At 42.3% G+C, this 27,633-nt stretch overlaps 1 protein-coding gene across 1 annotated transcript in view; it reads left to right on the top strand.

The window, feature by feature from the left end:
- The window catches only part of PAPPA (pappalysin 1), a 242,206-nt gene that overhangs the window by 134,255 nt on the left and 80,318 nt on the right, over positions 1-27,633 (top strand). The window contains exon 10 of the mRNA XM_077143649.1: positions 8,983-9,176. Coding sequence (XP_076999764.1) covers positions 8,983-9,176 — 194 coding nt within the window. The remainder of the gene's footprint in view (positions 1-8,982; positions 9,177-27,633) is intronic.

The raw sequence follows: 27,633 nt of genomic DNA, 5'->3' as shown, positions 1-27,633 counted from the left end.
GGTCTTAATGTGTTTTCTTTTTTTCTTTTTTAAAATTTGTATCCTTTAAATTTTTAATTTATTATTGTTATTGTAGGTAGGCAACATCCTAGTTTACTGATTGGGAGAAAGAGAAAAATAATGCAAGGAGCAGAGGGAATTGTTTTATGCTAGACAAAGAGTGATGCAAAAGGGTGATAGATGAAGCATCATGGAGCTGATGAGCCTAGAATTAAATCTTCATGGAAGACTTAAAGGGGACCAGCCTTTCAGGCTAAGGGAATAATAGGCTCAGAAGCTCTGAGAGACTCTATACCTTTAGAGAGGAGGTGTGGATGGGAATGAGAACAGACAGGTAAGTTGGGAGAAGATAATGAAAGGCCTTGAGTGCTGGATGGAGAAGTTCAGATTTTGTAGGAGTGGATAAAGTATTTTTTAAATTTTCAGCTTTGCATTTTAATCACTCACAGGCTGCTTTGGTGGGAAGGATTAAAGTTGGGGAGACCCAAAGCCAGTTGGGAGGATGTTGTAATGACCAAGAAGATAGGAGATAAGGCCATGCCAAGGTTTCATACTTCCTCACCAGTGTGCGGTTAGGATGACAATGTGAGACTTCGTCTAGAGGCACTCTTCTCTTGCTAGCGCTTTTGGTCTGTTAGATGCTGCCTGGTTGTCACAGTGAAGTACAGGAAGGAATTTCTGGCATGCTTTGGTATGCGGCCAACCCTTGAAGGAACCAGAAACCAACTTCAGCTCCTCAGAGTCACTAGACCTAATCGGCATCTGAAGCTTGTTAGTGGATTCATGGTTCTTTAGAAGCCATTCGCTACCCTGTCTTTTGTTCTCTGGGTAGGCTGATCTCTTTGACAAGGGTGAAAAAAAACCCTGGTAGGAAGAGAATTAAAGGAGGTCAGCAATGTGGGTTTGACGTGAATCATTTTGAGAGATAGGCAGTGTAGAATCTATATATTTCTGTTCCAGAGGAAACACAAGCCAATCTAGCTTCCCCCCTGCACACACACCACTCCCCAAGCCTTCAGAGGTCAAGTATTTAAATCTCTCTTATTCCAAGAAGCTATTATTTGGATGTGAAGGTTGTACATTTTTTGTCTTTTTTATTGTTGTTCGGATGAATTGTTATGCAGAAGCTTGTTGTGGTTGGACCCAGCCCTAAAGAAACAGCTGAGTTTTTTTTTTTTAAACTAGTTTTTTCCTGGTCTTTTTTTTTTTTTTTTTTTTAAATAGAACAAAATAGTAATCATTGGTCTAAAGGAGAATATCATAATGCTAATCACTGTCCTCTTGTCTGGAAGTAGGAATAAATGCTAATTTCCCAAAAACTGAACCATCTTTAGAAACAAGAAGTTTCAAAAGGCAAGTAAATCTGCCCATCCTTTGGAAGTAACCCATCTTGGAAGAATGTGTTTTCTATTTCTTTGCTTCTTCCTTGAGTCCCAAACCAACTCCATCACCTAGGATTGAAAACTCACATCTCCCCATCCACAGGTAGTTTTTTCTCAGAATTTCCCAAAAGTAATACTGAAACTCGGTTAAGGGCAAGAAAGCATTATCAGTTCAAGAACCAAGGTTCTAGTTTTGTCTCTAGTAGGAATTTTCTCTAAAGGCTTCTGCAGATCACTTCAACTTTATAAATCTCAACTTTCCCATAGTTAAAGTAAAATAATTGCTTTCCACTACAAGATCATCATCATCATCATTGTGGACAATTTATTGATCATCCATTATGCGCTAAGTGCTTTACCTTCATTTATTACTCTACTGTCCATTCTATGAACATAATAACTATAGGCGTGTGTTAACTGTTCTGTGTTTATAGTTTGTCACAATACCTGGCATGCAGGGGCAACCAAATAAATATTTCTGGTTTTGTTGAATAATTACATTTATTTTTAACTGATTTGAGTCTGATCATATACATTCAATCCCTCCACCATACTTCATATGAGGAAAACGAGGCTTAGAAATTAAAGGTAATTTATGTCAAATAAACCAGGTCTCATATCAAATTGCCTCAAAGGGCGTAAAAATCATGGATACAACACAACTTTTTTTCAGAAAATCTTCAAAATTTCCTCATTTCTAAAGGATAAAATTCAAATTCCTTAGCATGACATTGAAATCCCTCCTCATTTGGACCTCGGGTCAGCTTTTCAACTTAGTTCTAAAATTTGCTACACTCACTTAACTATATATACCCTTATTCAGGTAACTCATATGCTGAGTTTTTTGAAATATTGGTAAAAAAATCATCCTTTCCCCCTGCTCTTCCCTCCACATGCTGGAATCTTTCAACAACCAAGACGCAGCAGACCCCAACCGTCTTCTCAAGGAAGCTGCCCTCATTTTCCCAGTCCTGTTTGATTCCTCTCTTCAGGGTTGGGGCCTTATCTGATTCATCAATGTATCATGAGCAGGAACGCTATAAATATTGGTTAAATAAATTGATAGCTTTCTCCAGATGCTAGAAACTATTTTTAGGTGGGGAAAATAATTTTCTCACCCTTAAAATCTCCAGAAAGATTTGGTACCTCTCATCTGTTGCCCATTCATTGGGCCTAAATGATGGTCAATGAATTCTTGGGTTCTGTTTCCCCACTGAGCATCATGGAGGATGTTCGGGAGACAGCCTCTTGGGTGTCTGCTTTTGAACAGAACAACTGCAGTCTCAAGGTCTGAAGAAATTTTGTAGTGAAACTAGTAAGTCTTTTAGGGAAAGTAAGTTGTTCTATTGGAAAAAGATGCCTCTGTTTCAATGAAACTTGATTTTATAGAACATCGTGGTATAGCCAAGAATCTCATTACAAAAGGCTACCAGTGCTTGGTTAGTTTAGACTGTTAGTAATCTGGTAATAACTAGAATTAAATAGAAGGCATTTGTTAGCTTTCACTTGTTATTCATCCACTCAAATATTTCACAATAATTTATTGGGCACTCCCTTCATTCTAGGTGCTATGGTATGAATTGGGAGTACAGATATGAAAGACTCAGTGGTTTTGTTCCCAGAAATTCTCACTGCTTGGTGGTAAACCGTAGACAGTTTATGAAAGAAAAAAAAAAGAGTTGTGATAGAGGAAATCTGGGGATTGTGAGGACACAGAAGAAGGACACTTAAAGCAATTAGGGTGGGAATCAGGGAAAGGAAACGATGGATAGGGGAGACTTGATAGAGGAGACACTCTTGCTGAATCTCAAGGAACCAGTAGGAATTAGCAAAATGAAAAAGATAAAATATATTCCTGGCTGAGGAAATAACCCTTACAAAGGCATGGAGGAGAGAAATGGAAAGGCCTTTTTAAAAGACTGCGGGAAAAAGCCAGATTTTAGAGGGTCTTGCCTGCCAAGCAAGGAAAATAGCCTATCCTATAAGCAGTGGGATCTATCAAAAAACTTGTATTTCGAGTTGAAGACTCACCGTCCAAATGCCCTAAATTGTACTGCTATCCTGAAGAAGAAACATTATTTCAGGCCTCATTTGGAGAACACGTTGGATTAAGTTAGTTTTTGCAGATGAGCAGTAATATAACTATTTGGGCTTCAAGGTCCTTAAAGTGGTGAGCGTTAAGGTGAAAGCAAGTTTCCTAGTGCAAACCATCCTAAGATCTTGTATTGTGCTGGCATAAGTAATTCCTTCTCCCTTTTCCAGCAATGATATTTCCAGCTCTTTAGATATTTCTCTCATTCATTTAACTCAAGGATTCCAGTGAAGTCATATTTTACCCATCAAAGTTTCCAATCAATCTGAGTTAATTAGTGCCCCCAACTGAGTTGAAAAAGTTCAACTTTAAATAAATATGTTATTTCCTTTAAGTTTTTGCTCTTTGCAGTTATTTTTATTAAAAATAGGCCATGCACCCTCTTTAATCATTTCTATTGCTGATTCTTTAGAATTTAGGGATAGGCTAATAGAAATAGAATCTCTAAGTCAAAAGACCTCCTCTCACTCCTATCTCATCCCAGTATCATCACTATCAATAAGGGGCCCTGTGCCTTTAAATTGTACCGCTTTCCCATCTCTCAGGGCATTAAATTATTTGATCATATCCAACACCTTATTAAGGTGGTCTAAAAGTAATCTTGTTTTGATTTCATAGATGGGGAAACTGAGGCATAGGGAGGCCAAATAGCATGCCCAAGATTACTTAGTGTGCTGGTTTGAAACTATTATGTACCCCAAAAAAGACATGTCCTTTAATCCTCATTCAGTATTTCTGGGTGGGACCTTTCGGATTGTTTCCATGGAGATATGACCCACCTAATTGTGGGCGGCAACTTTTAATTAGATGGTTTCCATGGAGATGTGTCTCCACTCATTCAAGGTTGCTTATTGGAGCCCTTTAAAAGGGAATCTTTAGAGCCACCAGAACTGACAGAGCCCACAGAACAGACAGAGCCACTGAGAAGCCATTGAAGAGAAAGCTAGCAGATCTCCCCATGTGCCTTTCTAGCTGAGAGAGAAAAACCATGAAACTTGTCATCCTTCTTTACCAAAGTATTTTTCCTTAGATTGGACATTTTTTATAGCCTTGTTTTAATTTGGACATTTTCATGGATTTGAAACTATGAACTTACAACTTAATAAATTCCCCTTTTCAAAAGCCATTCAATTTCTGGTATATCACATTCTAGCAGTTTACAAACTAGAACACCCAGTAGTCAGGGCAATATGAAGAGGTTGAATCCAGGGTCTCTGACTTCAAGGACAAAACATCTTTTTTCTTTTAAACTTCTAACAATACCTATAACCCCAGGATTTGCTTATATTTTAAGGTAAACTTTCATTTCCCTAAGACTTGGCTTTGCAAGCTTTGCAATGGGGCTAAACATCGTTGCCTAAAATCACAAATAAATTCCTTCCAGCAGGCCTCAGGAATGCAGAGGCATGGTGCTCCCTCTTGACCAAATAGAAATTGAAAATTAAGCCAATGAAAGGCAGCATCAGTTGTGTCTGCCCACTTACAGAGTCCATCTGCCTCAGGTTTTTGGAGCTGATATCATTTCTTCCAAAAGAAAAAGAAAGTTTGTACAGATGATGACTCAATCAGAGACAGTTAATGACACCCCACCCACATCAGATCTCTTAGCTGGATAGAGCCATTTTCTAAATGCTTGAAAAGGAGTGAACCTGAAATGAGGGGATTCCCTTGTGCTGGGAGAAGATGGGCTGTGATGGAGAAATCAGACTTCCTAGTGCCTTTTACTACCTGTATCTCAGTCCCTACCTGGCCTAAAAAAGCTTTCAAAGGATGCAGAGCTGAAAAGCTCTTAGGACAAAAATATGCACATTAGCGATAGTGAATTTTAGTCATTGATTCATCCAACAAATGTGTGTGAAAGTGCACAAACACACACACAGACTTCACAATACCCTCTCAGAGGAATGTAGCTACTACATGGAAGGAAGAGTGACAAGGCAACATTTGACCCTGGTATTGACTTTAAAATCTTTTCATTACAAACTGCTTAGCTCCTAGCATAAAGCGGTTAAGAAGCACCAAGTAAATTGATGTAAAAAAAAAACAGGAAGGCCAGTTTTGTTTTATTGTTTTGTTGTTGCTGTCTTTGTTTTTCCTGGCCATGCATTTGTATTCCATTCCTTACCCTGCTCTTTTCAGTGCTTGGGGCAGTAGGAGTTGAGTGGGAGGGAGAATTCCCCAGATGAAGACTGGCAGATGGGGCTGAAGGGCCCCCAGGACACTAGTGGCAGGAGAAACCAATAGCAGAGTCCTAGGATGTTATTCAAAAGATGTTATTCACAGTGGTTTTGTTAGCAGAATCTTGGGGGTGGGGTGGGCGAGAGCAGAACGAGGCATCTTCACTCTCTCTCTCTCTAATTTTTATTTCTGCCCGTCTATCCATTTATCTATCTAAGCTATCATCTACCTACCTACTTCTTTCTCTCCCTTTCCTCAATTCACAGTTTCTACTGATTCCAAATAGATAAATTTATTGGGGTCTTAAACATAATGGGGAAGAAATTAGCCTTCATGATAACTCAAGCCCTAATTCCTGCCACTCTACGAAGTCTCTTTGCTGAGGAAATGAATTATGTCATCTTAGAGAATAGATTTTAATGATCTTAGTACACTCTCACCCATTCATTTTCTTATTGGAGGAGAATGGTGGTACCAAGAGTCAGGCTGCCCCATGATCTTACCTTCAGAATTCTATGTTTTTAATCATTCTGGAGCTACTCCCTATTGAGGGAGGACCTCTCCACTACATATACAAAGACCAAGCTCTGCCCCCAACTCTCTGTGACCTAGAAGCAAGTTCCTTGCCACTTCTGGCTCTTCAGTTTTCATTAGGTAAAGTGGGTGAAGGGACTGGCATTCTACACATCATCTCATTTAATCACTGCAACAACACTGAATAAATATTATTATCTGCATTTGGGGTGAGATGAAAAAAATGAAATTCGGAGAGAATGGGTTATTTTATCTCAGTTCTGCACAACTTAGAAATGACAAGGTTAGAATTTGAAACCAGGTTTGTCCAACACCAAAACCTCTGCCCTTTGCAATTCCCTTTATTGACTTTCTAAAGAGTAAATTCTAGATTTATGGCTGGTCAGTCTTGGATTGAGTCTAAATTTTATTATATGTAAGTTGGCCACAAGCAGCAAAAGTTTGGAGCTACTGCAGAGTGCTGAGCCTGTATTCTTTCCACGCTTGAACTGCCAGGCATGCTACTGATCACTGGAGTCCTTAGCTGGCTCAAACCCATCCTTAAATAATTGAATTATAATGAATTGATTTATTCTGGCTCTTTTAATGGTATTGCACTATGTAAACTGTTTGCAGAAATAAACAAGGGATTTTGGAGCTTGGAAAGGGCTCAACATTCTGCTGCCCCTGAATTCAATGACTCCTTTTTCAGATAGTCAGCATCAGAGAAATCCAAGTCTTATTTCTACTTGACCTGAGCTCTTTCTAGTTGGGGAAAGGTTGGTTGAAAGTGTTTCTACTGCGTACTGATTTCACAGCTGATTCGATACAACCACTTAGGAATAAATCAAACCCTTTAGAAGAAGAAGATTTTTTTCTCTCTCTCTTGGTGATTATTTTAGTATATATAAAACACTTTTTTGTCCATTTCCTATGGGAGTTCCATAGCTGTCCTGAGAAATTATCCTGGCAGGAGCTATCGTTTCTACTTTTCTGATGGGAAACTAGAGGCTGAGAAGTAACGTGGATAATGCAAACTTACAGAGCTAATATAAGGGGCAGACTTCAAACTCTTGTCTTTCACTCTAAATTCAGTGTCCTCTCTAGGGTTCCACTCCATTATTTTGGCATGAATAAAGAGGACTATCCTAGGTCCAACAAAATAATTAGGGTGGCCCTATGTTTTGATTTGCCTGGGCTATTCATGTTTTCCCAGCTTAAGTGTCTATTTCCTGGGCATAATTTATAATAGCATGACTATCACTTTTAGAGTAAACCGATTTGGATGATAAATTATATGGTCATTCTACAACACTGGCCAGAGACTGGATTTCAAGGAGCTCAGAATCAGCCACATGTAGATACCATGGCAGTGCAGTGTGATAAGATGAAACTTTTTGTAAAATAGGAGCCCACAAGGAAGGAAATATTTAGCTTTATCTAAAAAAAGTTGGGAAAATGGCACAGAATAGTTGATGTTAAATACTAAAAGATGGGCAAGATGATCTCTTTTGGCTAGCCACACCTGGGTTTCTCCTTCTATTGTTCTGTGTTGAAATGTCAGGAAACATACATAGGTCGTATGTGCTTTGAAGACATCCCACCAGCTCTGTGCTTTTGTGACATTTGTCTTGCAGCTAAGTGAGAATTCTCACAGCCAGCTACATTGTAAATTGTCCCAAGTAGAAACCCTTGCTGTGATCTGAATTAAATGGGAGATTGAGAACTCACTTGATCTTTAATGGAAACTTCTAGGATATCTAACAAGACTTCAGAAGCCTAGAGCATTATAGAGGAAGAGCTCCTGGAAATCTGTAGTCTAACTCTGAACTGATGAGTGTGTCAAGAGAAGGAAAGAGACTTGTCCAAAGTAGCAGAGCAATTTAGTTGCAGAGCTGGGACTGGAGACAGTGTCTCTCATGTGTGAGTTTTCTTTCCATGTATTCTAGTTTGCTAGCTGCCAGAATGCAACACACAGAAACAGATTGGCTTTTAATAAAAGGGAATTTATTTTGTTAGTTCTTCAGAGGAAAGGCAGCTAACTTTCATCTGAGGTTCTTTCTTACGTGGGAAGGCTCAGGGTAATCTCTGCTGGCCTTCTCTCCAGGCCTCTGGGTTCCAACAACTTTCTCCAGGGTGATTCCTTTCTGCAGCTCCAAAGGCCTGGGCTGAGCTGCGAGTGCTGAGTCGAGGTATGCTGAGCTGCTTGGGTTGTGCTATGTTGCGCTCTCTCATTTAAGCACTAGCCAATTAAGTCAAACATCATTCATTGCAGTAGGCCCGCCTCCTAGCTGACTGCAGATGTAATCAGCAACAGATGAGGTTCAGGTACAATTGGCTCATGTCCACAGCAAAAGAACTAGGTGCCATCACCTGGCCAAGTTGACAACTGAATCTAACTACCACACCATGGCATTAAAATCCTCTTTGGAGTTAAATAAACTGTAGTTTGTGACTATGAAGCACTATGGTATCAGTTTTTGTACCCAAAGTTTGGAAAGTGAAAGCCTAAGTTGGAGACCTGGATCCAGCAATACACTCTGTAACCTTGGGCAACTTATTAAAGACATATGGGATCTCAGTGTCTTCTTCTGAAAGATTAAAATAATAATTAAAATAAAAAGACCTTCCTCACAAGAAAGTTTCTTTTGGGGCAATGAGGGTGGAAGTGTTTATAAACTTTTAAAGACTAGGAATGATGGTTTCACTGTGCTGATAGTTTTGCTGATTTGAATCCACAGCTGTTGATCAATAACAGCAGAGGCCAAAGAACAAATACCTACCTACTCTCTCCCCTTCTATTTTCTTCTCCTGCAGATGAGCCTAGTCGGTGCTATTTCCATGATGGTGATGGAGTATGTGAGGAGTTTGAACAAAAAACTAGCATTAAGGACTGTGGTGTCTACACACCTCAAGGATTCCTGGATCAATGGGCATCCAATGTTTCAGTATCCCATCAAGACCAGCAATGCCCAGGCTGGGTTGTCATTGGCCAACCAGCAACTTCCCAGGTAAGATCTCAGCCCATGTGTGAAATTGCCTGCAGACATTTTCAATCATTGCTATGTGCCTAAAGGCTGCTTACCTCAAGGGCAGTGTCATTGGGCATGACAACTTGAGCATATCTTTAGCCAAAAAGTAGTGCCAAGGCCCATGGGCACAGTTTGTCAGGGATTAGAAATGGAATGGTCAAGGGAATAACTATCAGCTTTGTAGAAGTAATGACAGTCCTCCTATTTTTCCACCTATTATAATTCATATTTTTTGAAAGAAATCCATTTTGGATATGCCATTGAAATTCAGTAGTATAAGAATAAATTCTTTCTGGGAAGTCCCATTTTGGTGGGTGGTTCTGTGAGTTAATGGCAACTCTATCATTACATTACTGTGTGACCTTGAATTAGTTTCCTCACCTCTCTGAGACTCATTTTTTTCTCCTCTTTAAAATAAAGGGTAGTCAGCTTGGAGAACTCCAAGGGCCTTGTCAACTCAAGAAGCTGTGGCTCACTCCTCCATTCCTTAATGCACTATTTTTGTTCCTTATTTCTTCCCTAGGGTTCTGCCCACTTAGTTGAGGGAGTGAGAATGTTGAGGCCACTAGAGCTGATATGATTCTAGGGATAGTCATGCTATCCCCAGAGCCCCCTTTCCAATTATCCTGCTGAGCAAGCACCTGCTTTCTTTCGGGACTCCCATTTCCCAGAGACACGACTCAGTGCTTCTGACTGCGTGGCCTAGTGGCCATTTCTGAGGCGAGCCCCCCTCCTGGTCTTTGAGATGAGTTATTACTCTCAGCCATTACTCTCTAATATTGCTTCCCTGATCCAGTGAGGTAGGCCTGGTGTTTAGGTGAAAGAGAGATTTGACCTTCTTCTGGGGCCCAGTGAAGAATCACTGGGTAAGGTACAAGGTAGGTCCATCTTGTTTATTATTTATAGGATTCATTTGATAATTTTTTTTTCACTCATCTGTTTACTTATGTTTACATTCAGTAGTTCCTTTAGTTATTCATTTGCATTTGTTTCTGACTGCCCAGAGGAGAGTAGAAAGAAATGGGAACATACCATTTCCTTTCATATATGGTATCACTCTAGTGAGTGAATGAATCAATGGAGTTCATCCTTCCCATCCCATCCCCTGCTATCTCTGTACTTGCTGCACTCATCAGTGAATACACTCATCCCTCTGAACTCTAATTATCCATCTGTGTGTCTGACTACCCAATTAGGCTGCTAGTTCTTTGAGTGCAGGTTTGAGTTTTATTCTTCTTGATCTCCTCATCTTCAAGTACAAGATCTCAATAAGGCTAGAAGCTAGGGAAACTAACTGTATATGGATGGCACACACACATAGACACACAAATAAATACACATGTACACAAACACATTCGCTTACCACACACTGCTGCAAGCAAATGAACAGCACAGAGAGCAAATGCTCTACCACATAGAATGTCCTGCTTCAGGAGAGGGCAGGTGGGCAATGGAGCACAAAATTCCAAATTTAACACTAGCAGTCAGCTCCTAGAAATGTTTTTTCTTTCTTTAGTAAAAACAAAAACAAAAACAAAAACACTCAATTAAAGGAATTATTAACATACTCAGACTCTCACATGAGCAAGAGTTGAGGTAGCAGCTGTGCTTAAAAAACACCTAAAGGTTATTGCTACTAATGTGAGAAAAGGAGAGAAAGAATTTCCAGCCTTAATGTTTGGAAAGGGACTTTGTGGATGCAATTATTCCAGTCTTGAAAGGAGGAGGGTTGTCAGGAGTCATGGGTGATTATATCTTCTGAAACAAAAATCCAATTTTAAAAAATCATTATAAATACTAGCTCTTCGATTTACAAAAAGGAGATGAGGAAACAAAATCATCCTATTGAATTATTCATTGTAACCAATTTTATTTTAATGAAATCGACTGGGTTCCATTACTCTAGGCTTGGACATAATCTTTGTTACAAGGAGACTTCAGCTGTAACTAAATTTGCCATAATGAGCTCAGTCCACTGGAGAATAGAGGGTCAAGGCGAGGGGACATGTGTGCAGGCCGGATGAAGGGCTCAGCGGCCTTGAAGTGAGGGTGGTAGAACAAAAGTCTCCAAATTCCTCGTCTGAAAGCAAATGCCTGGAAGTTATCCACAACCCTTCCCCCATCACACACACATGCACTGTGCACATGCACAGCACACATACATACATCCACACACACCACACAGAGCCCATATGATTCTGAGTAAAGGCTCTTCCTGAAGTGGAAACATTGCTCTTTCTCCACAATAGAGGAGGAGGAGGAGGAGAAAGTGTCATGGTCTTCATTACATTGTATAATGATTAGAGGAGGATGGTGGTTAATTTTCACCCTGTCACGGCCTCCAGTGAATATGTTGATGGTTGAGAGGAGGGGCTAGGAGGCTTTTAGAAGTTGGGCTTAGGAATCAGGTGAGAAGGTGAATCTTGTGTCCCCTACCTTCCCCCAGCATTAATCGGTACTCTCCTCTTCTCTCTCTCTCCTTTTCATGCACACACACACACACACACGCACACACATAAATGAAAATTTATCCACAATAGGCCATGTACAAACCTGGATTCAGAGAATGAGCACCAAAGAAGATAAGGGAGAGACTGGGGTCGGGGTGGGGGTACAACTAATTGTTGCTGGGGTCCCACGTACACCACTAGTCACTGCTGGCCACTTAGACACACCGTATGGCCAATCTCCTGTCACTGTTCAAGATAATAATTATTATCTGCCTTGGGAAAACTGAGAGGTGGAGTGGCTTCTCTAAAGCTAACGCCATATTGGAGGATCCAAGATTAGAAGGATCATATGGAAGATCTCAAGATGGGAGCTTGAGAATATGAGGTCATGTCCCAAAGTTGGACATAAATAGAGTGCTAGACACTTCACTGGGAAAAAGTGAAAAGAGTCACAGATGGACAGTGCTGGGTATCAGTACCCAGATCCCACGAGGGGCTTGAATCCTCAACTAGCGATGCATAGTCATGACTCACACTTCAAATTCAGTCTGTCCCCACTCCTTGCCAGGTTGGTCCTATTCCATGACCCCCTTGAGTTCACTGAGATGCTCTGTTAATGTGAGGAATGTTGAGACAACCACAGTTATTCTCATTTCCTCTTTATAAACCAGTTTTGTTCTACTCCCTGCCTTTCCCTGATGCCGTAAAAATGATACATGCAGGTGTTTGTTGGAGTTATGTACCTGGCCCTGTGCTAGGATCTGCGGAAAAAAACATAGAAGTGAAAAACACAGTTTCTGACCTTGTCACTACGCAAGGCTTAGAAGGTGTGAGAGTTTCCATCAAGAAGAAAGTCCTAATGGAATAAGTTTACAGGCTCTCACAATGACTACTGTGAAGAGGCAAAACCCATTGTGCTATATTTAATGAGATATTGCTTGTAATTTTGTTTCAATTTTGGATAAGCCCACCACTTCTGATGATTTGCAGTCTCTCTCGTCCATCCTCCACAAACAAGATTCCCAAATTTGGTTAAGGCCAAGCTACTCCACTCTGAGCACTGAGTCTCAGAGCCAAGCATTATCAGAAATATCAAAACTTCCTCGTTCTGAAAATTGGGCTGAACATCCTATGATAAGAGACATTCTTAGGATATTTTGGCCATGCACCTTCTTGGACCAGCTGGAATCAAGAAGTTCCTGAGACAGAACAAAAATGGAAATGAACCGAAAGAATCAGGATATCTCTTTTCTGGGAATTTCAGAAATACTTGGCTTTAAGTGCTTACAAAGATCTCGTCTTGTTCTCATTTTGTCTCCATGCTTTGCATTTCTCTAGTACTTTATACCAAAGACTGACAAAATGAGATGTAGGTATTCTTTCATCCTGTTTTCACCCCAGGAATGTCTACCAAAGCTCATTTCTTCTTACCCAGTCATCTCCCTCCTTCTGTAATGGCCTATGGAGGAAATGGAAATACCAAGGGTCTGTTTGGAATGCACACAACTCTCCTAGGGATTACAGACCTCCAATCAACCAACCAATTGATTTGGTTAATTCCTTTGGGATAAAACATAGACTAGGCATTTTCAGAATGGTATTTTTCAGGGCAAAAATAAAGAAAACCTTTCTAAGAATGAGAACTGTCCCCAGCGGGATGGAGTAGCATTGTGATGCAGTAAGCTCTCCATCACTGGAGGCTTTCTGGCAGAGCTGGTAAGGGAATAAAGGAGATTCCCACAAAGAAGACAGGTGAGAACTAGGCATCTCTACTTCCCTTTTAACTGTTTCTCTGACTTTACATTCCATCAACTTGTCATTGAGCATACTAGTCCTTTGCTATTTCACTTTTAGTTGCTGTTTCTAGGCTCCGAGTGTGGCCTCAATGCTTTCCTCACTATTAATACACAAACCATAATTTTTCCTATGTTACAACAATGTATGCATGAATTCATTTATTTATTTGATTAATTAGACAGAAATGTGTTTGAGTGCTATACTGAGGCCTGGAGGAGGTAGGCGACATGGACTTTCACGGGTGAAGGGGAGCGCATACATATCTGATTTTGTCCACTGAGCGTCACTTCTAGCTTGGGAATCACTCCTTTGGGAATCCTTGTTTTCCTTTACTGGAAAATAGAAATGATCACATTGTGGAGATTAAGGGATTAAATAATGGACAAATCACATATTAAATTTTTTCACTTACTGAGTAGTGCGAAGGTTAATTCCTTTCCTCATACATGTGAGATCTCTGCTTCCCATCCCAGAGCTGGCCACAGTTACTGCACACGACATAAGCTCAGTCAATGTTTGGTCAAATTAAACATGGGCATGTTAGCAGGTGTCCCCTGCTTACGCAGAAATGTATCAGACATTTTGGGAAACTCCAGAATTGCTGGTCCTTTCACTTCCCTCAAAGAGCTTACATTTGCATCAGAAGGGTGCATTCCACTGGAAATTATAGCTAAAGACTCAAAGATATGAGATTCAGAGGAAGTTTCCATAAGGAAGAAACCACACTGCTATCAGCTTAATGAACCATCAGGTGAAAGGAATGGAAAAGTCCTTTGCCCATTTTCAGAACATCCTGAACACATTACACAAATATCATTTACCACGTTCATTTGAACTCTGCCCCAAATTCCTTGAGTCCTTCTAATAATCCTTCAAAAATAGGAATCAGTGTTTTCACTTAGTGGATTGAGACTCTAAGGCTCAGAGAGCTGAATAAGTTGCTCTAGGGCAGAGCTAGGATTTCGGGTGCTGTGTTCACAGTGGAGCCGGGACACAGGGAGAGGGGACTCATGGCAAACACACTGACTACCATATGAGAACCACCTAGGAGAGCTGCTGGTGTCTTTTGCATTTAAGGGACACCAAGAAGGTGGGAGTCCCCTCTCTCCCATACTCTTAATATTGCCCCTACTGTTTCTGCAGCACCATTTAGATTTCTATCTTTAGGCATCCATTCTTTAAGGTTATAAGCATTGACCTCTCCAGCTTCTTTTAAAATATGCATCTCAAAATATGGGAGAAACACAGGACATATTTTAAGTTGCCAAACTCTGAATACAAAAAAGACTTCTTATACTTGGTGGTGGGGGTGCCTAATTATTTCTGGAGTAGGGGAGAAAAAGGAAGAAAATCACAAATAGGGCAATTGTAGATGGAAGAGGAAACTTTGCTCGGTTTGTGGTTATTGTCACAAGCCATGTGCTGTACACAGGAATCCTTGAAATGTCATAACAGCAGAATCAAAAGATGCATTTTTTTTACTAGCTGCCAAGTCTGAGCATGGGTTGCAGGGACCAGGCCTCTGTTTCTTCTTCATCCTTTATCTCGAGCAAGAACTGGACATCCTCTAGGCTCTCTGGACCCAACTGTAAGAAATCTTTCCCTAAGGACTTATGATAGAATGTAAGAAGTGCTCAGACAGGGAAACCTAGAGGAGGGTGGAGAGATATTTGCTGTGGAAGTGATTGCTAAGCTGCAACTAGAAGAATAAAGTGGGGGGCAGGAGAGAGGCGTTGATGGGAAGAGCATGTTAGAAAGAGGGACTATCAGAGGCCAAGGCAAGGGTGTGTGGAGGGGTGGAGAGAGAAGAAGAGGAAGAGCAAGAGGAAGAAAGAGAGAGAGAGAGAGAGAGAGAGAGAGAGAAACAGAGGCAGAGTATTTGCAAATGATATATGAAAAATAAAGGCTAATAGGAAATAAGGGAAAATTCAAGAGAGGTGTTCTGGGTGGGTGGGAATATCCAATTGTTGCGTGGAATGTAGACTCTCCTGAAGGCCATGGGGAGTTTTTAAAGGATTTTAAGGGGAGAGCGGGCTATTCCAGAGTTAGATATTCATTCTCTCAAGGGGAGTACCATCTACTGAACACCTCCTATGCCCCAGATCCCGTTCTAGGAGTTGGAGAGCTGCTACTTACCATCCATTTCACAGCAACCTTACAGGAAAGTTTTACTCCTCCCTTCTTCAAATGGAGAAACAGGGTCTTGAGGAGATGAACCACCTCTCCTCTGCCACTCTTTCTTCTGCTATGTTCTTCACTTAGACTGGGCTATTGGTATTAAATTAAAGCAGACTTGCTCAGAAATTTTGCATTGGCAAGCAATTCCTCAGTGCTATTTAAATGATATGATTTGTAAAGAACAGGGTGAAATCTTGGATTCAAGACCCAGTACTGAGGTCACCTCTTAGGCCTGTACTTTCCCTCCCTGCTCTGCTTGCTCTTGCCTTCACCAAAGCATTCAGCTCTTCTCACTACTGAAGTGGGACAGCATCTGTTGATGATGGTGGCAAGGAGAGAGGGGAAGGGAACACAATGAAATGTCAGAGAAGATTCCAAGCAGTTTTCCCAAATACCCAGGGGTATTCTTCTTTCTCCCGGTGGTTTCTGAATAATTTTTCAAGAGCACATGTGCAAGTCATCTAAGGAGAGAGAACATAGAGTACCACGGTCTGTTACAGCTTGACCCATTGATGTGGGGCACCCCATGATCCCCGAGGAGAGCAAAAACAGCAGGTCCCTGAGCTGGTCACTGTAACTGACTCAAATTTGGCATGGGGTTCTTGGTCTGGAAGGGACTTTAAAGCTTCTGAATGCTACAGGATTCCAGCACCAGGCTCTTATGTGACTCTCCATCCCACCCTCTCATCTTCCCTCCATCCTTCTTCACTCATTCACTTTTCAATATTTATTTAAACCTGTGAAGTACCAGACACTATGATAGACCCTGGGATACAGTCTAAAATACTTCAAGTGATGTGAATTTTGAAGAATAAAAATGAGATTTGGAGTCAGATCAACCAGTGTCCAGTTCTAGGATCTACCGCTAATGACTCTGGGACATTGGGCAAGTCAGTTCTCTTAGCCCCCAAATTCTATAAAGTCCTTTAGTTCTGTAAAGTAATAGCATCTCTATCCCAAATGGTTGTCAGCAATGATACAATTGACCCAGAAATGTAACTTTCCTTCTGGTAGGAACTGTCAGATTTTTAAAGAAATATTTCCCCCTACCTGTGAAGTTTGTCAACGAAGTATTCCAATTAGGAACAAAGCTTAGGTTTTTAAAAAGACATACATCTAAGCAGGGAGAGATTTTGAGAGTATCTTGGTTTTGATTCACTTAATTAAGATTTGACTTAGTTTAGACAATTTCCCTGAACTTCTCAATCTCCTTTCTGTTAAAAATGAATCTGATATTGGATTAAAGTCAGCAGATCTTATTGTGAACCTATAATGTCCAAAACATCATCTTCCACATTGGACAGTTATTAAGATGAACAATGCAACTGTTGCCGCCAAGCCATGGGTGGCCATCCCATGGAGGGAAAGGAACACTGAAGTAGCTACTTCTAATAATAAAGACCAATGTTGGCAAAGTGCTGTGATACATGAATAAGGGAAGTTAACTTTGAGGAGATATACTTTGAGAGGAAGGGGTGATTCTGAATAAAGGGAGGCTTTCACTATGAATTTATTTTTCTTTGAAGTTGGGCATTTGGAGGAAGTAAAAAGACTGTTGTGTGGGTGCTGTTTTAGGGATGAAACATAAGCTTCAGAACTAGAAAAATCTGGTTTGAGCATTGTTCCTTACTAGCTGTTTGACCACTGGCAAGTAATTTCACATCTCTGAGCCTTAGTTTCCCTCGTCTGGAAAATGGGTCTGCTGAGTCTCCGTGGAATGACCACGGGGATCTGATGAGCTAAAATTTATAGTGTGTGGTACATACCGATTCATGGCCATTCACATCCCTACTAAGGCATGTTATCTCCAAGAAAATTGGGTCTGGAGGAGATATGAGAATTTGTGAGAGAGGAAAGCAGTGGTGGTGGTACAATGGGCCTAGCATTTGTAGGCACACAACAAACACCTATTAATTGACAATGGAAGGTACCACACAGAGCAGTGAGAGCCCAGTTAGAATAGTAGGCCTTCATTCTTCACTTGCCAGTTGACGCTTGATTTCTTGACTTGAAGCTCAAGGAAAAGCAAATCTTTGTAGTTTGGTGCTGCTTTCACTGGTTCTCCATGGAAAGCAAACATGACCCTGAAAACTCACTCCACAGTCCATCTAGGAAGATCCCTTGGCCTTTATCTGCCCTCCTCTCCCAAGCCCAGCACTCCCCCTTCTCATTGCCTTTATTCTCCATGTCCTCTTTTTCCAACCCCCCCAGCTTCATGACAGACAGACATCTTTCCATCCTTGTCATTTACTCGGGCTCCCTTAAGACTCTTCTCCATTCTTGTCTTTCATTTTCTTTCCATTTTTATTATTGCTGTTTTAAGCAGGGGTGTGTGTGTTTAGCCAGCACGACCTTTGCTATGTAATTTAGTTTCATGTTCTGTACCCAAGAAACATGTAAAAAATGTAAACAGCGCTCACTCTCCGAGGCTGTAATGCACTTAGGAAGCAAAAGCCAGTCAAGCTTGCTGAGCCCGCTGCTTCGGTGGTATTGAATTCTGTCCCCAAAACCACATGCTCATTTCTGCAAGTCTGAAAGTAAACTTTCTCAAGCCAGGTCCAAAAGATGGGGTTTCGTGGGGAGTTGGGTTTGGCTGTGTGCAGCATTTTGTTTTTGTTTGCATGTGTGTTCATTTGTTTCTGCTTGTTTTTTTAAGCCCTCTGCCCCCCAAACTCTATCTCCACCCTTACATTTTAAATTAATCTGGTTGTGTTATCTGTAGAACCAAAAAGGACCCTCTACCTACTCTTCCCCCAGGCATGGGTTTCTTAAAACTACTCTAATTTTTCAGTCAGACCCAAGCACCAGGAGGTCCTGGATACATTTGTGCATGCTAGTTTTCCAGAGAGAGAGGGACTCAGAAAAAGGAACTTGCTGAGAAAGAAGAACTTGCTGAGAGGCAGGCTTCTGAGCCAGGAAAGTCTTCCCAGGACTCCAGCCCTTCCTGAGACCCCTTCTCAAACTGTACTCATATGAGCAGCTGGTGACAAGGACACTTGACCAATGTCTGCGTTTCTCTCTATCCTGGGAGAAAAGCCCCTAGGGCAGGCAAAGGTTTGGGGGAGGTCTGGTCTGCTGGCAGGTTACCACTTCCTGGATTGTGGATGCCACTTGGTGAGGCCCATGTCTGCAGTGCAGCTGCCTGGCAGCAAGGGTTCCAGAAGGGAATATCGATGTGGTGTAATATGAGGAAGGAGATTAAACTGTAGTGCATCAAAGAGCTATGGTCAAGAATTTGCATTCCAGAGAAGGCAGAGTCATGTCAATGTTAAGAGCCAATGTTAATGGCAGCCTTTAGCCCCGTTAGCACTGGGTCCTTAAAATGCGACTGCCAAGACTCAAAAACTGATATTTTTTACTTAAAATGATTTAAATTTAAGTAGCCACATGGAGATAGTGGGCTACCCTCCTGGGCAGCACAGGTGTACAACACATCACATCCCAGGGCTGCCACTTCTTCCAAGTCCTTTGGCAGATGATTTATCTGGGCCCCAATCTCTTCATCTATAAAACAGGAAAATCAAGTGATGATTGTGAGGATTCAACAAGAGAACACACAAAAAAGCACTTGGAACACTGCTTGGCAAATTAAATTCATTAGTTCAATTATTGCATTAAATTATTATAATCAACCTGCATCGTAGGAATTATGTCTTCATTTCGCAAGTAGAGAAGCAAAAGCTCACGAAGGGTGGTGGAACAACTCTGGCTGAATCCACAGCCCGTACACTTTTCATTACACCATACCACCTCCCCTGCTCTAGTTCGCTAGCTGCTGGAATGATATACCAGAAATGGAATGGCTTTTAAAAAGTGGAATTTAATGAGTTGCTAGTTTACAGTTCTAAGACCAAGAAAATATCCCAATTAAAACAAGTCTATAGAAATGTCCAATCAAAGGCATCCAGGGAAAGATACCTTGGTTCAAGAAGGCCGATGAAGTTCAGGGTTTCTCTCTCAAGTGAGAAGGCACATGACAAACACAGTCACGGTTTCTCTCTCTGCTGGAAGGGCACATGGCGAGCACGGCGTCATCTGCTAGCTTTCTCTCCTGGCTTCCTGTTTCGTGAAGCTCCCCGGGAAGTGTTTTCCTTCTTCATCTCCAAAGCGCTGGCTGGTCGATGGACTCTCTGATTCATGGTGCTGCAGCATTCTCTGCTCTCTCTGAATCTCTCATTCTCTGAAATGTTTCATCTTTTATAGGACTCCAGAAACTTAAAAGACCCACCCAAATGGGTGGAGACATGTCGTCACCTAATCCATCTTAACAACCACTCTTGATTAAATCACATCTCCAGGGAGATGATCTGATTACAGTTTCAAACATACAGTATTGAATAGGGGTTATTCTGCCTTTATGAAATGGGATTTATATTAAAACATAGCTTTTCTAGAGGGCATACATCCTTTCAAAGCAGCACATCCCCTGAGAATTTTCTTTTAATAGCATTTCTCTCTTTCCCAGAGTGAGATAATGACATACTAATCTTTTCCTGATATGATGCCTTAAATCTTTTTAAGTTTGCATGAGCCCTCTTTGGGGGATTGTTTGCCTTTAAAATACATTTTCCATAAATCACAGGAAATATTGGCCCAACTGACCTTTCACCTGTTAGGCTTTCTGTTTTGTTCCCCATTGCCTGCAAAAATCCAAATCCGTAGCAGGCAAGATCTTGCATGACTTTATGCCAACTTCTCTTTATATCCTATTGCACAGCATGCCTATTCCAGGCAAAATGGACTTACTTGCTATCCCAGACTTGCTTTGGTGTTTCCATCTCTACCTGGAAACACCGTCATTCATTCTTCCAGCTCTCTCAGTTTTAATTTTCCTTCAAGAACTCACTCCCACAGCAACCTCTTCCATACAGCCTTGACTGTAAGGAAGAGCCTCACCAGGAGTCCTCACACTTCTGATCTTACATAACAATTCTGGGATTGTCTAATGGCCTCATTACAGGCTGCCTTTTAATTTGCATTTGCCTGCATCCATAGCTTTTCATCCCAAATGACATGTGAGAAGTTGAAGGACTTAGAGTCCATCTTACACCTTTAGGAATTCTCAGTGCCTCATATTGGGTCTGCTCCAATGAGAATATTCAAAAATACTGACAGATTCATTGAACGAAGCTACAGAAACAGTATCTACTGAGTGATCACAGAGTGATCAGTGTATTAAATATGTGAGTCAATGTCTATAAGAGATCGCCTTACATTGCCAGGTTACATTCCTAGGTTAATACAGTGGATGACCTGCATGGGTGGAGCCTTCCAATATCCCCTTATCCGTTCTCTCATATTACAAAGAGATAAGGGAAGTGGTCCTGAGAGAACACCCTGAGCACAGGCCCATGTTCTTTCTGCTCCTCTGTGGCTCCATGATCTTCCTCTTTGGAAAGCTTGCACCCCAAGGACAGGAGTTATTTGTTGTTGTTGAGCCTTGTACCCCAGTACCAAAAACAGAGTCTGGCATATAGTAGGCATGTGTTAGATATTTGTAAATAAATCTGCACATTGCTCTGCTGACAGCTTTGCCTAGAAAGTAGGAAATAGCTTCTGGGAGCTGGGCTCCAGGAGAAAGGCCCTATCTGTTTGCCTCCTATTATCTGGGAAAGTAGTGTCTTAATTATGTCTCAGTGGCTAGATTCCTACAAAGATTGATGGAAATGTAAAGGGCTTCCTTTCCAGCTCGAGAACTGTGTCTCCCTTCAGAGAAGTCTCCCAATGGGAGATCCAGAACAAGGAGGTGTGAAGGAGTAAGAGAAAGAAATAGGGAGGAAGAGGAGGTGGAGGAGGAAAGGAAGAAGGAATATGGAATTAAGGCAGATAGGAAAGGAAATGACTAAACAATAATGATAAATGACAGTAATAAAATATTATCACTGTGATAATAATAAATACTAATTGATAATGATGATAGGAGTAAGCCTTGGCTGTCAGGGAAATTAGTCTATATCAGGTACCCTGGGCAGAGTTTCACACAGTTTTGGCATGTATGCCTGCCAACCACACAATGAGGTAGTTACCAAGACTTTTATTGCTTTACAGAGGAGTAAATTCTGGCTGACAAAGGTTAATAAGTAACTTACCCAAATTTCTCCAGCTGGCCCAGGGCTGGGACAGGGCTTATAGGATTTGAACCCAGGAAGGTCTTAGTTCAGTACTAGAAAGAAAGAAAGAGGAAGGAGGAAGGAAGGAGAAGAACGTGAGTTGTGTGTTTCTAATGTGTGGCGCTATGTCTAACTGCTTGCATGTATAGGAGCTCTGTTAATTCTCACAACAACCCTAGAAAGTAGGCATTGTCATCCCGTTTTGCAGCAGAGGAATTTAAACTTGCTGAAGGGTTAGAGGTCACACTGTCAGTAAATGGCAGAAGCTGAGATTCAAAGCCATGTCCCTTTGGTCCATGTGACTTTCACTGCTCAGTGAAAAGTTTAGGGAAAGGGCAGGTGTAGAGTTTACGCTGTGGATCTCAGATCATGCCGCAGTTGTTCCCAGGGACAGCTTCTTAGAACAGCTGCTCCAACACCCTGCTTTTGTGCAGATGTGCGCTGGCTCAGGCCAAGGCTGCCACAAGGGAAAAGCATCACTCTGGAAGATCCCTGTCCCTCAGAGGAGTCTGCTGATGGGATGGGCATGTTAGTCAGCAGTTTCCATTGGCCATCTCATTGTCAAGGCTTCCAATCCACACACCATGATCCCCATCCCTACCTCTGGAGTCTGGGGGAGCAGGCCTGAGAGAAATGCCACCCCTGTCCTTATGAATGAGAGGAACCTTGTTTGAACTGAAAAGTCAGCAGGATGCCCACTAGCAGTTGCTGCCCTCTTGTTTGTTGCATTCATTGATGTGCTGCAACCTTTGTAGCATTCTGTTAGGAGAAATTAAGTTTGAGACAGCTCTGGCAAGAGTCCTCCTACTGCCTCCTCTCCAAAAGTGAGGAGAGCTGAGCCAGTCACAGGGCATGCCAATAATTACTCACCAAGGAACGGAACCCTGGGACAAATGGAGTGTCCATGATCATCTTGGCATTGTGAGGGCTTCCCTGCAGGTGATATGACTGCTACTTGGTCCTGGACACAATTTGGAACATACAGAGCCTAATTAGGAAAGTTGCAGAAGAGAAGGAAGGGAGAAAGGGTATAAAAAATAAAAAACAACCTGGTAACTCTTAGTTTTATGAACATGAGAAAGTCTTATTCTTTCAACACACAGATGTTTTTAAGTGAAAAATCACTCCTCTGACCTTTCTTGAATAGACCAGTGTGGTCAAGACTGCCATTAACCACTGCTCAACTATTCCTCACTGAAGGTTTTGGTGACCGGGTACTGAGCATCAGTGTGGTCACCCCTTTCCTGGTTAACCCATGAACATCCAGAGTCTCCCAGAAAAGGGCCTAAAAGAAATCTGGAGGCTTCCTGAGCTGTATCCCTCTTGTCTTAGTGGCTCTGAGCTGGGGTTTCTAGGTTTCAGTGTGTTTTCTTTTGCCAGGCTGCTATAACAAAATACCATAAACTGTTTGGCTTAAACAACAGAAATTTATTGGCTCACGACTTGGAAGCTTGAAGTTCAAAATCAAGGTATTGGCAGGCTATGCTTTCTCCAAAGCCTGCAGCATGCTGGTGATAGTTTGTTGTCCCATAATGATCTGTCTCTTGCTGTCTCCTTCTGTGGCTTTTATACCCATGTCCAAATTTCCTTTGCTTATAAGGGCCCCATTCATACCAGATTAAGACACACCCTGATTCAGCTTAGCCTCATCTTCAAAGACCCCATTTTGCCCATAAGAACTGGGGGTTGGACGTCTCTTTGTTGGGGACATGATTCAGTCTGCCATGCAGTGCTTTGCTTCAGAGATGGATGTATTTCCCAGTTCCACCTTAGAGCTAACTGATTTGTGTCCCCGGTTTTTAGAATAAAAATCCCAACCAGGCAGTGTGAGCATTAAGATTTAGAGCAGATGACATTTACCCTGCCCTCTTCCAGAATAATGGGGTCTTGTGTCCCAGTCTATGAGTGTCTCAGGGCTCAAAATCCTGCTCTAGAACCAACAAACCGATGCCTCTGGGCTCTGAAATGAAATACATGATGTTTCAGGATTTTTATCTGGAACTGGCATTGCCTCATTTTTTAATTTTTGTTTTGTCCTAATGATGGCAGTGTCTTTGTTTTCCAATCTAGAGTAGAGTACAACTTTTGGTTGAAATTAACAGTGCCCTTTTGATCTGATCCAAAGTTTACTCTGCTTTTATCTCCTGATGTAGAATTCACAAAACTTCATTAACTGGATTCAATACAAATGTAAAAATAAAAAAAAAATAAAAAAAAGGATATGGGAACACAGAAAGCTAACAACATGTGTTTAAAAAAAGCATACTGCTCAGTACTGTGTTTGCTGCAAGATTCTGCATCTCGAACTTTACCCTTCATGCCTCTGCTATTGACATCATGTGGGAAACTGGGTTTGTCATGGCTCAGCTGTGGCCCAGTTTTTCCCCTTTTCTGGCCTTTCTTCTCCAGCCCCTCTTCTCCAGAGCCCATTTGACATTATGATTTTGCATTTCAGACCTGGTCCTCAGGCACAGATTGCCTCGATAGCTTCCTTCCTCCGGCTCTCCCCTCCGCCTGCATATACCTCAAACACAGAACTCACCACTTTGTTCTAAGAGGGTTGGCTTGCTCAGTTGTTTACCCATCTGCCCCCTTGGGCTTAGGAGCTATTTAGGAGAAAGGATTTTTCTTTTTATTGTCTTTTCCCTTTGAGTCCTGTTTTCCTACAGGGATAATGAACCTAGCAGATAAGTGCTGAGGAAATGTATTTTTCAATGAATGAGTGAATGAATGAATGAGGGAAAAATATAAGAGAATAACATGAACTTTGGCTGGAAGAAAAGCTGATCCTTCCAAAAGAATGATCTCAGGGAGCTCCCAAACCCTAGCATCTGACCCTGTGAGGATTTTGAGAAGGTCCTGATCCCACTCTCCTAATTAACATCAGCATCTCACACTTCAGGAGGCACATGTACCACGAAGTCACCCACGGACCATCTGGTTGGGGATCCCGCGTCCCACCTCTGCTGCAGGAGATTATGTAAACTGGACAGCAGCCTCCAGATGTTAGCAGTTTCTGCTCATTTTTTTATCCTCCCTTTTCAACAACAATAATAATAATTAAAACAAACACAGGCTTCAGCCTTCACCCACACCCCTCCCACCCGAATCCCTCAAATTACAAACAGGTGGGTCCAGATGCCCTTCTCCTCCAAGGACCTCCTCAGCTGCAGGCCCCTCCACCGAACCTCAGCAGGGCCTGCCCGTGCGCTGAGATGGACAGCTCTGCCAGGTGGCCTGTGGCTTGGGCCAGCATGAGCCAGAGAGGGAAAATGGCCATGTCATGAGAAGCCCCTGAGCTGAACTTTCCCTCTCCTTGGCTTCTACCCCAAAGCTTTGGCCTCCATTTTAAATGGAGGCATTTTGGAGAACTAGGTGGCTTAAGAGATTAGTAATGAGATCCCAAGTCTTTCCCTGCTGGGTCAGGAGTTCAGAGGCAGCCTGGGTGACTAGTGAATGCCATAATTGCTGGGATGGGAACAGCCTGCCGAGGGCCCCATGAAATAAGCCCTGCCCAAACCTTTGAAGGAATCAGTTGTCAGCAGCACAAAAGCCGACTGCCACATCCGACACTAATCACTATCCCTTGTTAGAGGATTTGCTAGCTGGAGAAACCTGAGTTTCCCCCCACCCCACAGCCCTGCCCACTCCATCTCCTTAAAATGGTTTTCTGGGGTCCAAGGGATGGGCTCTGTAAAATGGGGAGGTAATATCTGCCTTATAGGGTGAAGTTGCATGAATTAAGACTTTATAGAATGTAAATTGATGACCCATGCCATTATTTAAATCATGACGACCACTGCTACTGAGATAATTACATCCTATCCCTTGGCCTCAGTTTCCCCACCTGAAAATGGGGATGTGAGCCCTCCCTTCACAGGGATGCCTGAAAACATCTGGATGCTTTTCATTGTCAGCTTCGTTACCACCACTGTCATTATGATCATCACTTGCCCTGGGTGGGGCTCAGCTTCCTCATCCATAGAAGGACCAGGAGTAGAAGGTAGACTCAGGAGTGACACAGATGGGGCTCAAGGCTAGGCTTCACCACTCCCGAGGTGTGTGGCCTTGAGACAGGGCTTATCCCCTCTGCACAGGGCTTATCCCCTTCGGTTCTTTATCTGCAGGCTAAGTGAGGTGGAGGAGAGCAGTACCTGCCTCATAGAAATGCAAGGATTCCATGGTTGGAGCGTAGTAGCTGGACGGTGCCTGACCACACACTTGGGCTTTGCCATCTGTCGTGGGCTTTCTCAGGTCTCTAGCAGCTTCTTCTAAGCTTTTCCCTTAGAGCTGTGCAGTTTCTGTCCTGAGCCTCTACCTGTAACTTTCAGCAATGTGAATGATCAGATCTTATTCAGCATTAGAATTGTATGATTCCAAACCATTTCCCCTCTAAGATATTTCATTTCTCCACTTGCAAAAATATTAACATACTATAGAACAGCATATGGTGTCTAATTTAAGACCATGATGTCTTAAATCGTTTCTCTGGTCCCTTCCAGTTGAAAGCCTAGACTTTTTCTCCTGATCATTTCATCAGGGCAGGGCAGGGGGCCTGCACCCCAAACCACAGAATTCAGATATGCCTGGAGGTGCAGGCCTAGAGGTGCACCCCTAAGGAGTGTGAAATGCTTAATGTGTCAAGAACAGACCTTGGAGGCAATGAGGTGCTAACCATCCCAGAGCTTAGCCTGAGGCTGGAGGGCAGCCCCTGACAAGATATCTTATCTGGAAGCTGCTCCTGGGCCCAGGTCTTCTTCTATTTCCATAACTCAAGGAGGGAAGGAGGAGGCTCCCACCTGCTCAGCACAGGAAATCCTTCTTTGCTTGATTGTCTGTCTATGCCAAATAATAAATCCTGAAATGGAGAGAAAGGCAATCTGCCCCTCCCCCTCCCCTCTATCTCTTTAAGGCAGGCATCAAAGGGGAAGCTGCTCTGGAGGCCTGGGGAAAGTGATAATTGTTTCTAATGGTTGGTAAAAGAAAGCCTGGCTCCCCCCACTCCCTCCCCAAAGCTATTAAGTGTGTAAAAGGAGGTTGGAGGAGGGGACTGGAGGTGTACATATGTGTGTGTTTTGTGTATCTGTTAACCCTCTGTAGCCTTAGGGTGTTCTATTTCAATGGGTGAGTTTAGAATATAAGGACCGCAGGAGGGGTCAGGGATGGGCATTGGAGGGAGAAGAAGAACCCAGTAGTGTAGGTCTAGAGTAATACACTGATGAAAGGAGCCCTGGACTGGGAGTTGAAGCATTTGGGTTGCATTTGTTCATTCCATGACTAGTTGAGATCATGCATGTGAGGTGCCTATTATATAGCCTGATGTACATTTAGTAAGGAGTTTCGTTATTATTAGTTCATTGTTTCGTTCTACTCATGTTTACTTGGCGCCTCCTTCAGGCCTTCTTCTGCTAGCAAGACCCCATTCCTCTCCTCAAGAAACTATGGCCAAGTTCAAGGATTGCAAATAGGGTTCATCTCCTAAGCCAGTTCTGACCTATTGTGAGTGGCTCCCTGCAGTGATTTGTTGAGAAGGATTCAGATGTCTATGCCCAGAGGGGAAGGATGCACCCTCTCTTTAATGATGTCTGTCTGGACAAGAGATGGGGAATGGCAGCACTGAGACAAACGTCTCCCCATCCCGTGGGCTCAGGCCCATTGCACTTCCTGTTAGCTGTCTGCCTCAGTCTCTGTCTCTCTCTGGGAAATGGGCGTAACACTTACGACTTCCTGACAGGGTAGTTTGAAGGATTAAAGAAATATTGGATACAAATGAGCTCTGGAGTACATCATATTAGTGAAAGAAAACATTTTGGACACCAACTGTCATTGTCCTCATTGTATTTATTGCACTCCAATTCTCTGCTGCCTGGAGTGGCAGATTCATCTGGCTGCAACACCTTC

Source organism: Tamandua tetradactyla, chromosome 2 (assembly GCF_023851605.1).
Source record: "Tamandua tetradactyla isolate mTamTet1 chromosome 2, mTamTet1.pri, whole genome shotgun sequence".
NCBI classification, from domain to species: Eukaryota; Metazoa; Chordata; class Mammalia; order Pilosa; family Myrmecophagidae; genus Tamandua; species Tamandua tetradactyla.
This window is presented reverse-complemented; position numbering and strand designations above follow the sequence as displayed.